This window comes from Calypte anna, chromosome 3 (genome assembly GCF_003957555.1).
Source record: "Calypte anna isolate BGI_N300 chromosome 3, bCalAnn1_v1.p, whole genome shotgun sequence".
Taxonomy (NCBI): domain Eukaryota; kingdom Metazoa; phylum Chordata; class Aves; order Apodiformes; family Trochilidae; genus Calypte; species Calypte anna.
Window position 1 is genome coordinate 39,842,203 of NC_044246.1, and position 14,126 is coordinate 39,856,328.

A 14,126-nucleotide genomic window follows, 5' to 3' on the forward strand; every position below is an offset into this window, starting at 1 on the left:
TTTAGAAAACATGCCAAAAACCAAATAAACACAAGGCAGAGCAGCTAGCCAAATGACCAAGTCTTACTACTTAATTATTCTGAAATGAAAATGTTCAATTAAAACCAGCTACAAAACACAAGACATAATGATGACCTCCCTCTCTCCTCACAAGAATTCATGCTTTGGCACAAAAAACTGGCTGGCCTGATTTTAGGTCCAATAAATTTAATCGTATCCAAAAAAGTTTCTCCCTGTACATCAGAGGAAAAGACAAGGTGTTCTGAAAAGAGTTCTTTGGGCATCATGCAACACTACCACTAAAAGGGCAACAGAAGAAAAAGCATAATACAGCTGGCATCAGCACTGGTGAGGTGAGCAGCACATGGGAGCTGACGTAACTTTGAAGCTAACTACAGCTGATCTTTGAGGTGAGCTTGTGAAGGCACTCAACTCACCACTCAAAAGAAAGCCAACTGTTTCTAACATGTGATGGTTTCATGTTACTGCACTGCTTAAGAATTCAGCTTCCTTGAAGTATCTGTGGAAAGTGCTTTTCCATTTGGTAATGGTTGACAACCAATATTTTGGCACGAAGAAAATAGTTCAGTAGTTTTCCCAGGAAGAGACCTGGGCCACAGGGATGCCTGTTGTGTGTCCAGCTGTGCTTGTACAACTGAAGAGGCCAAGACTCCAGTATGTGCCTTCCAGCTGAGTTGCACGCACAAACACAAGCATCTATGACCAGTTTCCAGCTGGGCATCCAGAGACGAAAACATCTCCAAATTAGTGGGCACCACTGAAAAGTAACCAAGCATCCAAACACTTGCACAATCTCTACTTGCTCTCAGCAGCTCTTGATTTCTCAAATGGCATCACCTACTGATTGCAAGCATTTCCCAATGGACACACACCATTGTATTGAAACCCTAAATATTGCACTGACTTAGCTTCTTCCATTCCACTTTATTCAACATGAGTAATTAATCCTTACAACGCCTCAGAGGAGGGACAGAAACATGAACTAACCCAGCCCAATGCCCAGGTAAGAAGCACAAAAAAACCCAAGCAATCCATGTGAAGTCCTCTAGAAAACAGGCCAAGCCCAGCCACTGTGTCACCTTGCTAAAGAAATGTTCATGCCTCCAAATCTCAGCGGTGAGGAAGCGAGAAAAATACCTTTCTCAGTTCCCCCCTTCCTCCCTGGGACCTCCCTGGGTCCTCAACAAGGTCATTAGAGCATGCTTGTCGGGAACAGGTCGCTTGTGGTGAGGTAAAGGCGAGGGATTCCTGGCCTCGCAGGACCACCAGGAGCAGGGCTGGTGTCCTCGGTGGGAGCTTCATCCCGCTCTCCGCAGAGCTGGACACCCATGGGCACCACCGCCACTTTGCATAATGATGGACACGGCACGTCAACAGGAGCTCCCTCTCTGGAACCGGTCACCGGCAGCCGACCGACCGACTTAGGCAATTACCGTGCCTCATTAAGAGGCCGGCGGGGTGGATTTCAAAAGGAGCTGCTGCCTGACTTGGCTCAGTGGCTGCAATTCGCCCCGCTGCCATGGGCTGTGCCACCCTTGGGCGGTGGCGGACGTGGCCCACCAAGGCAGCCACTCGCCCCCGGGGGTCCACGACCCCAAAACACCCCACTCCCGAGGGTCCACGCCGCGGAGGGGAGGAGGATGACAGTTCCTTTTAGGGGAAGGGGGGCGGTGGGTGCTCAGCCATCTCTCCATCTCTGGAGGAGTTACCCAAGATGCCCGTCTCGGCTTCTTCGCTGGGGTATCCAAGCTCAGAAATAAAGGTGCTCCCTGAAATAAGGGGAGCGAGGCTTTTTGTGGCCCCTTACCGGCCCTTCTCCAAGCACTGTTCACCTGCAGGCCCAGGTGAGGGGTCCCTGGGTCCCCGGCAGCTCGGAGACCGCCGGGTCCCTGCCAGGGCCTACCCCGGGCACCGGTGCCCCCTCCCCTCCTGCAGCCGCCCACCCTCAGCGGACCAGGACCGCTGGGCCGGGGTCTCCCCGCTCAGGTCCGGGCCCCGAGGCTCTTTCATCCAGACCCCGCCGCGGGGCACGCTGCGGAGCGAAGGAAGCGGCAGGAGCAGCCCCCGCCCTGCCCAGTTCCCCCCCGGGCCAGGGGCTGGGCTACCCGCCGGGCGAGGCAGAGCCGGCCACCTCCCCTTCTCCTCCACCTCTTCCTCCTCCTCCTCCTCCTCTCCTTCCTACTTCTGCACCGGCTCTTGCTCCCGCTCCGGCTCCGCCGCTGCCCCTCAGCCACCGGGGCTACCGCACAGCCCCATTCCCTCCCTCCCTCTCCTCCTCCCCCTCCAGTCCCCCTCCGCCCCGTCCCCGGCGCCGTCGCTGCTGCCGCTTCCACAAGATGGCGGGGACCGTGGCCGAGCGGGACGCGCTGGTGAGTGCCGCTTTGCCCCCTTCCCGGGGCTCCGGGACGGGGTCCGGGATGGGGCTGGGAAGGAAGGACAGAGCAGGCCCCCCACGCCGGGCACCTGCGGAGTGGAGGGGGGCGGCGGGCGGCCGGGAGGGGCTCCGCCTGCCCCCGCCTCAGCGCTCTCCTTTCTACCTGCAGAAAATAGAGGACGGGCATTTAAACAACTCCCTGGGATCCCCTGTGCAAGCTGATGTGTACTTCCCTCGCCTGGTAAATCACCTTCATTTGTGTTTCTTTGGGATTTTATTTGATTTGGGGTTTTTTGAACACCTTTACCTCCCCTCCTTCCCCCCTCCCCCGGCTGCACAACGGCGGCCGCTGCTGATGCCGAGTTGACCCTCGCCATCCTCCCCCCTGTCCTTTCCAGATCGTCCCCTTCTGTGGGCACATCAAAGGAGGAATGAGGCCGGGAAAGAAGATCTTAGTTATGGGCATAGTGGACCTCAATCCCGAGAGGTAATACCCGGGCAGGGCGGCCCGCCCCGGGGGCGCTGAGCCTGGGGAGGGGGCGAGGGGGGCAGGCCACACACAGGCACACATACACACGGATCCCTCCTTTCTGGAAAGGGATTATTTTTATCATTTTAAATATAGCGTGCTGATTTCTCCTTTGACCCATAGAGGGGGCATTTCTTTAAGGGATCCTGTTTTCCAACATGTCACTGGGGAGTAAAGGAGCATATAGAACATATATATATATATACACATATATATACACATATATGCACAGCGCACATGCACATATATATATTTACATATGTGTGTGTGTGCAATAACTATGTTCTTGTCCCTGATGAGCTCTGGGATCATTCCCTGAGGAAGCTGAGCTGTCACCCCCCCGGTGCTGCTGTACTGCCAATGGCTTTAATAAGCTGAGAAATTGAGACCAGCAGCATTTGGAGCTTATTTGCTTGTTTCTGGCTGAACGAGAGCCTTTTTGTTTGTGTTGCAGCTTTGGCATCAGTCTGACTTGCGGGGAGTCGGAAGATCCTCCTGCAGATGTAGCTATTGAACTGAAAGCTGTGTTTACAGACAGACAGTTTGTCAGAAACTCTTGTGTAGCCGGAGAATGGGGGGAAGAGCAATCGTCTATTCCTTACTTTCCTTTTATACCGGACCAGCCTTTTAGGGTGAGTACCAAGATGACAGCAGCTTGTGCGTTATCTGATAAAGTGTGATATGACCAAAGTTGCAGCAGAAGCTGACTTGCCTCTCATGAAATCACAGTGTAGCCCGCAATTCTGTGGTTGAGACACCGGTTGCCAGATTGTTTCTATCTGTCAGAAGTTATGTGGAAATGCTTCTGCTGCATTCCGATGGGGCTGTGAACACCACACTGGGGTGCTATGACAAGGCAGGGACTGTAATACTGTGTGATGAAGCACTCTTCATGAGCTTAGTTTTATAGCTATAAATTAAAAAGTGTGTTATTAGTGCATTAAAAGTTATTACTGGAGAATGTAAATACTCTGTGGGGCTGCCGTATGTTTTTTTTAATGGACATGGTGTTGGCAGTTTAGTGCAGCTAATAAGGATCTTGTTCATCCTTTGTCTCCAGGGATGTTACACTGAGGTTTACTATAGCCCTTCGTGTTATCAGATTAAACAGCTAAGTAATTGTGGTATTCTTTTCTGAACCCTGGAATTAAATCTCCTGTCAAAGTTAAATCTGTAGTCACTTGAAAATGGTGTACGTGGAAATGCTGTGGTGCAAGGGATGGACTGGATTGACCTAGAAGCATATTCCCATCTGTAGTGTTTATGGTTACGTGAAGATGTCTTTGCAAATCAAGACTAACAAAGTGTGCAGCTGTGGAGGGCTGCTTCTCTCTCAGTGGCCTCACTGCACTGAGGGAAAAAAGGCTGCATGCCTTCTCCTTGCAGCTGACCCAGAAAAAACCCCCTCCTCCTCTTCACCCCTCTTACGAAACCTCGCTGGCCCCTCTGCTAAATGCCAATGCTCTGACCAGCTGCCAAACTCTCTTAATCCTTCTTGCCCCCAAGATAATCTCCCCCAACCCCAAAAGCTCACCATCTCCCCAGATGCTTTGGCTTTGAGAGGGTGCTTATGAATCGTTTTGCTGCGCATTGGTTGCGCTCTACTTGCTTCTTCAAACTCTCACATCAGAACTGGCAACACCCTTTGGTGCATGTGGGAAATGTGCTTGAAAGGGCTTGGAGGCTTGGCCCTGCTCTGACTAGAGAGCGTTATACGCTACCTGCTGCAGTGGGTGGTGGCTGGGCCCTCAGACAAGCCAGACAGATTACCCAGAGCATGTTTCGTGGGTGTCCCACTAATGACAGCTGACAGTATTGCACGCTTGGCATGAAATACTGTGGAAAGGGAAGTATTGCTATTTTTCTTTGGTTTTATGTTCTTCTTCTTTTTCCCCAAATACATAATGGAATTTAGGCTCCCAGTTGACTTTGTACCCTTGATGGTTTCTACTCTCAGTGAATTAATTAGGCTACTAAGTGTTCTTTGCCGATTACTGGTGACCCAGTCCAGTTATTGTTCTGGTGTGGCCCAGGGTGAGCTGAAAAAATGCACGGTAAGCAGGGCTGAGGCTAACCATGTATTTTACATAACCAGGCCTAAGGCTGGATGCACCTGCTGCAGTGACACAGGAGCTGTGCAGCAGCACAGGCACTTCCCCGTGACATGGTATGCTACCTGGTCCCCAGGAGCTTAAGCTCTCCTGGACCGTAGGCTGCCTCCTCTCCCACTGCAACGTGCTGTAAGTCAGTCAGGCTTTGGCTCAGTCAGTCACTGGCCCCGTTCCCATTTTTATATGCTGTAATAGCAGCAGAGTCAAGTGTCTGGAAGCAGCACATTACTCGGGACCACCAGCCTCTTGAAATGATCCTTTATTTATCTGTGGCTTCCCTGCAGATTTTATTCTTAAGCCTGCCCGGACCTGGAGGCCTCAGTGGGCCTATCAGAGAAGCGCTTGTTCTGTGAACTCCTATCCCTGCTTCCTGCTGGGGCAGCTCCAGGGAACTTTAACTACAGGGCACCCTCTCAAGGCACCCCTAACAACAGGAATCTCCCAACCTGTCCAAGCTTGTTCAGCTCCAGGCTTTGTTGCTTTTCCAGAGCATTTCCGCAGGGCTTTAGGAGGAGAGATGAGCTGTGTCCTTCTCTGATCCTGTTTGTGCCTCATGCAAACTGTCTGGTTGAATTCAAGCCATTCTGCACTGCATTTCCCTCTCTGAAGCCCCAGTATGGAGTCTGGTCCAACAGGGACTCCTGGGCTGTCCACAGCCACCACAGTGAAGGCTTTTTAGTTTTGCAGCAGCTCTGCTTCTGTGTGTGGGAGGGGAGGGCAAACCGTACCCTCCTCTCTCGTTCACTCCCTCCCAGTAAATTAACAGAAGCGCAGAAAGTGCTGCAGAGGGAACTACCCCCTCATTTTGCAGCAAGATAGTTCTCAAGCAAGGAATGCAACATTTGGGTTGCAAACACAGGGGGGGGGGTTTCCCCCTGTACCTAACAGTTTGTGTCTGTTTCTGGCATTATTCCAAGAGGCAAAACCTCCCTGATGCCAGTGGGATTGGGTTCTGGAGTCCTTCCTGCCATGACAGGGTGAGATTGGATTAACGCCCCTGTGAAGTAAGAGCAGACCCATTACAGTGTAACTGGAGTCATGGGGGCAAACTGGTCTCAGCCCTGGCTGTTACCTGGCACATAAGTGCCAAAATGTGTAACCTCACCAGCACTACTTAAAGGCTGCTGGCGGCTCTTTGTGTTCTGTGAAATAAGTTCCCAGTTACACCGTGAACAACATGCTTCATTGTTTTGTTTTTTTTTTTTGTACAGGTTGAGATACTTTGCGAGCATCCTCGGTTTAGAATATTTGTGGATGGACATCAGCTCTTTGATTTTTACCATCGTATTGAAACACTGTCAGCAATTGACACGATAAAGATAAATGGAGACCTTCAGCTTACAAAACTTGGCTGACCTTATTAGGACTGCAGATTCCAAACCGGCTCAGGTGCCATCATCCACTTGGAGAAGTGACAGCCGGCTCTGGACACAGCCATGGTAGGAAGGCTGCCCCATTCCTTTTCCGCATGCAGTTCTTCACTCCTGTGCCGAGGGATTGGGCTGTTTATCCTAATGAAGAACATTGTTGGCTAATAGACACTGAACCATTTGTCTTGGATCAAAATAGCCCACCTGGGCTGGATAATCAAATTGGAATGGCTTCAGAAAGACTTGCAGTCTTTTTTCAAATCTCACAGAAAGGCAATTTCTGAAATGCAGCACTAAAACCAGTTACTGAACAGCAGTGACAACAACAACAACAACAACAACAACAAATAAGTCTTTCTTTTGCAAATATTGTTTCTGCACTGAAGTGGAGTAGTGTAGCACAACACAGGGCCACGTGCTGATGTCCTTACCTGGGGCCTGAGCCTGGTTCCATGGAAATCAATGGCAAAGCTCCCACTCACTTTAATGGGGTACAATCAAACTGTCTAGTCCTTAGTCAAGCACAATTCCCACTGGTTTCTATGGGATTTTTGCACATGCCTGGGGTCAGCTCTTCTGCTGGTGTAAATCAGCATTACCTCTGTGGCTTGCAGTGGAATTTGCTGATTGCTCCCAGCTGCTGATTTGGCCCAAGAACTGTGCAAAAAACAAATGAGGGTATGAGGACACAGCCTGTATAGTTTAGTCAGGGTATTTGCATAGAATGTAGATTGTTACGAGTTTTTGCACAATGTAATGTTAATACAATTTTTAAAGCTTATCTGTAGTTTATTTATTTATACTCATTGTATGTATTATTAGTAAAAATGAACAATCTTACTGATGGCTAAGAACAGCAAAGTGTAAACATTTGGAATGTACAGAATGTCTTAGGTTCTCTGGGTAAACTTTACATATCTTTCTTGAAAAATCATGGTTCCTATCAAACATATAGTTACATTTTAATGGAGCCCTCTAGGTCCTGGGAAAATGTGGGCATGGTAGTTGGTGGGGGTGGGGGGGATCTCTGCATATTCACTAGAAACTGTTTTTCAGGGCTTACTAACTTTGCTGCTCGGGATAGGTTTGAGTTAACATCGATGCGTTTTAAAAACTTAAACAGCAAATTTGTAGGTTTAACTGTGCTTTTAGAAGAGAAGAGAAGAAGTTAAATTTGGCAGTCTCTTAGTTCAGAAAGAGAAGCAACCTCTTTCCAGGGGAGCTGGGAGATTTTTTGCACTTGTTTGAGAACACACTCTGCCTTTGATATGACAATTAAAACTTGTCTAGACAGCCAAGTTATTAATGCTTGAAAATCAGCTACTGCACATGAATAATAACTTTTCATGTCGCTTTTTAAATAGTAGGTATAGCTGTATAAACACAGTGATTGCGCTACACTATAAATGAACACAGCCACTTTTCTTAACTTCTTTAGGACTAAATACACTTTTTTCCTTGGCTGCTCACAATAGACTGTAGCAGGTCTTTCTGAGTAGTTACAATCATGATATAAACATATATTTAGGCAATTTTGAAAACATGTAATATAGGGACTTTCTAAGACACAAAATACAAAAACATGCTTTGTAGCAAAGTATTTAAAAAGAAAAAAAAAAAAAAAAAAAAAAAAAAGATGAGAGAGAGAAGAATCTCACAAACAGAATTATGTTAAACCTGCAATAAAGCTGTGGTTTGAAGTAACCAGAACTGGAACATCCAAAGTTGAGGGTAGAATGCCAGTTGCAAAGCCTCATTTTGTGCTAATTTGGCCTGCAGTTAAGAAGCCTTAGACTGCAAGCTGAAATTCCAGCTGTGGCTCTAGTCCAAAGTCTGTTGAGGTCAATCAGAGTCCTCTGAGCATAGAAGCCTGATTCTTATTTCATGCAAGTACAAAGCTCTGTAAAGCCAGGGAGGTCTTGCTGCTGCTGCAGACAAGTTAAGAATCAGGCTGAAACCTATAAAATGCAAGTTAAAAATGGAATTTTTAGCCTTAACATTGACATTCCCTGATTTTTCCTCCTGTTTCCAAATTAAAAGAGAACCTGTTATTTTCCAGATGATCTTTTTATCTGGTGTGTAGCTTTTAAGCTGTACATCAGATTGAATCTTGAAATGAAATGTTCCTGTCTTGCTCTGTTTTTACTCTTTTACATGATGACTGTGTCATTTTCCATTGTAAAAAGAATGCTGACAGTGTTTTGGTACAAAATATATTCTTAAAAATGATGATGATGATGATGATGATGATGATGATGATAATAAAAATCCAAGGGAAAGGTGCTTCTACATGAGGTGTTTGGATTTTTCTCCAGCTTGGAAGTACTCTGTGGTTCCGAAGCACATGACTGATGAATTCTGTTTGCAGAGAGATTTAGCACCCTCCCTGCCAAGCACTTTCTCCAACTAGATATGTAAAACCAATGCAGTGCCATTGCCTGAGGCTGCCCTGCTTGTCCAGCAGGCTGTAAGTGGCAGGGCTGGAAAGAGTAAATAGCACCATGACAGTAGCACAAAACCAAAAGGATCCCTGACAGCACAAGTCCAATTAGAGATTTCTTCTCCATGCCTTTACTGTAGCCCAGAAAAAGCAATTTGTCTGGCTTGAATTTTCAGCCACTTGGGATTCCTGGTAGGTTAACACAGCCCTCAGACTTTTGCTGTCCGACATGGGCTCGGCACAGCTCAGTGCCTATGCCAGAAATACGGAGATGAACTCAATGAACCACTCTGTCAGTGGTGTCTGTCAGGAGCAAGGGCCCAGTGGTAACTGCTTTGCCTCTGCTCCCACCCACTGATCTGGGCACTCCCATTTGTTCCTGCTCCAGTTGTTTTCTGTCTTGGGGAAAACGCTTTTCTGAACCTGATTCTGGTTTTGCCTCTGCATTAATTCTACCAACCGCGGCGCCCACCACCTGATCCTACCCTGTTGTGGTTTCTGAGCCAGGCTTCAAGGCAAGAAGGGCTGTGAACCTGCTTCTGATAGGTTGTGGTTTGGCTGAGAGCTCAGGATAGGGCAGAAAGTCACAGATACATCTTCCACATCTATTTCTCTGTCTAACCCCAGTTTGGAAGCCTTTTTACTTTTCCTTTGCTCTTGAGCAGTACCAGGCTATGGCAGGCAAAGGAAAGATGATGCCTATGTAACCAGGAGCTGTTCCACCCATGTTTGGCTTATGTTGGCTGGACATGTTCAAAAGCAACTGCTGAATGCTTCCACTTCCAGCGTAAGTCTGAGAAAACTGAGGCCTTAAAACTTCTCTGTTCAGTTTGGCTTCGAGCCAGATCCAACTGTTTACGAGGGGAGACAGTGCTGCAAAATTCATACCTGATTTTTTTTTCTTGTCTCTGCAACTTAAGAGTCCTCAGATCTTCGTTTTGGATAAAAGCCCTACCAGACCTGCAATAAAGCTATGTATAAATTTGGCCAGTTTTTCCCAATGTTTTTCAGTAGGGACAAGTGGTTTGTGAGCTTCTTGGAAGCTGCATTTTTTTCAGGAGTAAATGAGCGTGTGAACCAGCTTTTGAAATCTTATGCTAGAATTTATTAATTGAATATTTCCATGGTTTCCTCTGAATGAGGAAATTAATTCTGAAATGAAAGAGACCCTGTGAATGGTTAAAACCCATATGGAGCAGAATCCCTTAAGTTAGCATAGCTTTATTTTTTCCAAGAAGGAAAAAAAAACTAACTCCCCTCCCCCTCCCCGAAAAAAGAAAAACAAACCCAAAAAACCCCACACAGACACAAAAATACACCAAAAAACTGATGACCACATTATTTAGTTATGTTTGGAATTGGCTGTGATAAGGATGATTTTTAAAAGAGGTTATTGCCTACTCAGAAAGAACCTTGAAATATTTCAGTATCATGAGGTACTCTGTGTCTAAACATACTTCACATAAACACTTTTTCACAGCCAAGTTGTTAACAATGTTACAAAACACCTTATTTTTGTGTCACAATTACAAATGTTTCTTCCACCTAGAAAGAACATTTTGTACTAAATATTCATACGTTGTCTATGTGAACTTGCACTAACAGATACTGTATTCTGCCTCCCCTCCTTGACTAGCTAGAGAAGAAATACGTGTAATATTGCTAAACCGGTTGACTGTGACAACTGCTTGAGGCATAGCATCTTTCTCAAGGGCTGTTTTGAGTAAACAGTCTTAAAACCAAAGGGAGAGCTTGATTCACTGTTCTGCTGTGCCAGCTTTCCACCTCTGGTGCTTTCCTGCTGTGAGGCTGTGACTGAAACCCTGAGATTTTCATGTAAGAAAGCAACACTGAGATTTCTGTCTTCTGGGATTTAAAACTTTTCAGTCTGGGGAGTAGACTGAAAAGAGTCTACTCTCAAGAACAGAGTAGCCACAGTGCTCTTTAAGCTTGGTAGTAGTGTTAGGGTAGCATGACATGCTGAAGTCCTCTCCAGAGCAGGACTTCAGAGGGAGGGAGGTGGTGGGCACTTCAGAGCCTACCAACAGCTGTGGAGCTGTGTGACAAGTTTCCCAGGGACAGGCATTTGCCACGTTAGCTGCCACGTTCTGCAACCCCATACTGGGACACAGAGCAAAAAAACCCAGCGTTTGGAAGGCATGAATGGGTTCATGTTCCTACCTGCCTTCTTTGAAAAAGGCTCCCCCCCAAAAAAAATAATAGGAATAGCCATTTCACTTACAGCTTGTTGTTTTTTTTCCCCCCAGACATTCAAGCAGTATAGTTGATGTGGGGGTCATCTCGCTTCCCACCCACGAGAGGTGCTACCCACAGTGACCTTTTCAAGCAGAAAACTGTAGAACCACAACTCTGCTAAGACAGTTAGTGGTGGCTCTATCCCAGCACCTCTGGCACTGATCTGGCAGTATGAGGAACAGGAGTTGGGCTGAGGGCAGCTCACTGTGCTAAGCAGGAAGAAAAGCTACACACATCCAGTGAGATCAGGTTAGTGACCTGGTGAGATCTTCTGTAATAATGAGTATTCCAATTTTCTCACATGGGTCAGAAAACATACAGGTAAAAGTCACTTTGCAATGAATGGTGTGTGGGATTAGAACCAAGGACAACCCAAATGGGGAGAAAAAATGAGCTGCAGACGCTTTATCTGGCTTTGATACGCCCTCCCAGCTCCTCCCAGCAATCACTGCTGTTAGGAACATACACAATTACTACAACAAGGAGATTCAGCAGCATGTGCAAGATCAAAATAATAAACTCATACTTTGCCACAGGTCCTCCCTAGCTTCTGTTGCTAGGCCTCTCCATCTGTCTGTCAACAAAGAACTACATCCTGCTGCTTTGAAAATCCATGGCAAAAACCCCTTTGACTTTCATGGAAATAGGTCCATGAGAAAAGGGGTATTTCTAGCTCTCCCTCTCCAGTTATTTTCAGCCATCCTCTAAAAATCTGTTCGTTCATTCTCCTGAGTTTATTTTTAAGTATGAATAGAGGGCTATTTCTGTCTGTATTATCCATTTGAGTAGATTCAACAGAAAGCACAGCCTCTCTCTGCTGCAGTGACACTGGTTCCACAGTTAACCAATGGGCTGTCTTACATTCGTTACCTCCTGATCTTAAAAGTGAGGGTGTGCGTGAAGCAACCAGACAATAACAGTACTATGTATCATTCACTACAGATCTATTTTTGTGTGCTGTGCCAATTTCATAATGAACTTTTAATAACAATAAAATATGAAATCTACGCCAGGCTGTTCTGTCTTTTATCTGAATTATTAGTGCTCGTTACACACCCTCTTGAATTCTTTAACTTCTGGCTTCTTTTGTTTTCTGACTGTCGTTCACATTATGCTAACTCTTTCCCTCATAAAACTGTATAGTGAAATTTTGGAATGAGATGCTCAGCTTTCGTAGCAGCTTGTGTAGAACTCCTTTAGCTGAAGCACAATCTATACAGAACAATCAAATAACTTCACTAGGGGAAAGAATAGCTTGCTTACTCATGCAGGACTCCTGCTGATGTCACCGGGCAGTGTAAGCCTCAGGAATTAACAGGCACGACTCAGAGCTTAGGGCCAGGCCATGAGACACAGTGGCTGATCACTTTTGCTCAGGATAAAACAGCCCATCAGCAGTGTAACTCACAGACTCTGGTGGGACTGGGTTCAGTGGTGAGGGTTATGTGCAAAACCACCAGATCAGCTCCAGAGGTTATTATGAGATCCGGTGTTTCTCTTGCTGGCCGTGAAGGTCACGTTGTCCTGAAAAAGATACAAGGTCTCAGCTTCTTGCTGTCGGAAAAATTCTGCACCATCCAAACAGGAAAGGATTATGCCCCACATCCAGTTGTGGCTGTACAAAATGAGTGAGGTTTCTGAGGGAAACCTCAAATTCAAACAGGGCTGAAGCAGCAGATAAAGAGGATTTGAATGCAGCTAGGTCTGTGTTTTTTCTCCTGATAAAATTATAATGAATCAGGTGCTCCCCACACAGTTCATCCCAGCTCTAACCCATGAGCACGGGTCTGGGGCCATCCCTGCTCAAAGACAGACAAAAATTGCTCTTTCATTTACTACAGAGGATCCTAAAGGGGATATGCTAATACACCTAGAGATTCCTAGTTAAGACACAGCATTAGGTAACCTAGATGCAAATCAGAAACAAGGAGGCCAGAAGTAAATACACTCAATATTTAGAAGGCTGTAAATGGTGTAAAGGCAGCATAGATTCCTCACCAGATAGTGGAACAACAGCAGCCATGTAAGTACCTGGGATGATTCTCAAAAGGGAGAATATACATATCCATTTTCACCACTTGCATTGGCTAACTCCTATAAAGAGACTTGAAATGCTCTAGTTTGACCTTTAACACTGAGTAACCTACAGGCATGAGTTTTGGAGGGAAGGAAGGGAAGAGGTCACCCACCTGCTCCTGATGTAGCAAGTGCCATGTGTATTTCTCTCCCATTCAGACCAGCACTAAGCATGAGTCACAGCTGGACCTTGTTTTAGAGGAGTGTTTCTGAGCCTGAAGTCAAGCCAATCCATGTTGAGGGATTTACTCACAGAGTACCACAAATACGACTCTTTGCTAGCACTGCACTAGATCTTATTTTTAAATTATGACTTTCACCACTCTTCTAAGAATAGAGGCAGGCTCTGAAACATCACGTCAACGCCAGCATTCTCCAGAGGTTGCACATTTCTCTTCCCGTTCAAGTTTTGAAGCTTCAGTTTCCACACTGGTGCTTTGCTAGACCAGGGTTGTGATGCTGGAGGAATCTACTGCCAGACCCTGAGAAGGAAGTGTTTTTCAGCATCTCTCTTCCCAGCAAGTGGAAAGAGACCCCCAAGTCTCCTTTAGGAGTCAGAAGTGACAGCAAAACAGAACTACAGTGACTCCTGGTTTGTAGAACAGGGCTTCACTGCCACACTGAAAGGTAGGAACAAAAGCCTGGTTAACTACAAAAAAGCTCTCTTGGAGCTGAACAGTAAATCTCAGCAGCAAAGAGAGGGATTTTAGTACGAGGCAATCTGATACTAGCAGCAAAGAGAAGTGCTCCCTGGGCAGCCAGGGGTCATGGGCAGGTGTTGCTTCCATCGAACAGAGAAGCAGAGCTCTGGTGGAGCAGCCTGTTGCCAAGCACTGATGCAGATGCTGGAGGTTTCCAAGAGTGCTCAGTGGCTCTGCTTTTGCCTGGCTCCAAAATCCCTTGTGATGGGAGAAAAGCCAGTGCTGACAGTACAGTAATGTATGACAAG

General features: G+C 46.6%; 1 protein-coding gene across 1 annotated transcript; it reads left to right on the forward strand.

The window, feature by feature from the left end:
• Positions 1–2,087: 2,087 nt before the first annotated feature.
• Positions 2,088–8,692, forward strand: LGALSL (galectin like). Its single transcript, XM_030448188.1, has 5 exons — positions 2,088–2,390; positions 2,565–2,636; positions 2,794–2,882; positions 3,379–3,556; positions 6,247–8,692. The coding sequence occupies exons 1-5, from the start codon at positions 2,358–2,360 to the stop codon at positions 6,388–6,390; spliced, it is 516 nt and encodes a 171-aa protein (XP_030304048.1). The 5' UTR covers positions 2,088–2,357; the 3' UTR covers positions 6,391–8,692.
• The last annotated feature ends 5,434 nt before the right edge of the window (positions 8,693–14,126 follow it).

Excerpts from the sequence above, each read along its gene's own strand:
- LGALSL (XM_030448188.1), top strand. The coding sequence starts at position 2,358 with ATGGCGGGGACCGTGGCCGAGCGGGACGCGCTG. Across the intron at positions 2,391-2,564 it reads TGGCCGAGCGGGACGCGCTG|AAAATAGAGGACGGGCATTT; the intron begins GTGAGTGCCGCT and ends TTCTACCTGCAG. Across the intron at positions 2,883-3,378 it reads GTGGACCTCAATCCCGAGAG|CTTTGGCATCAGTCTGACTT; the intron begins GTAATACCCGGG and ends TTTGTGTTGCAG.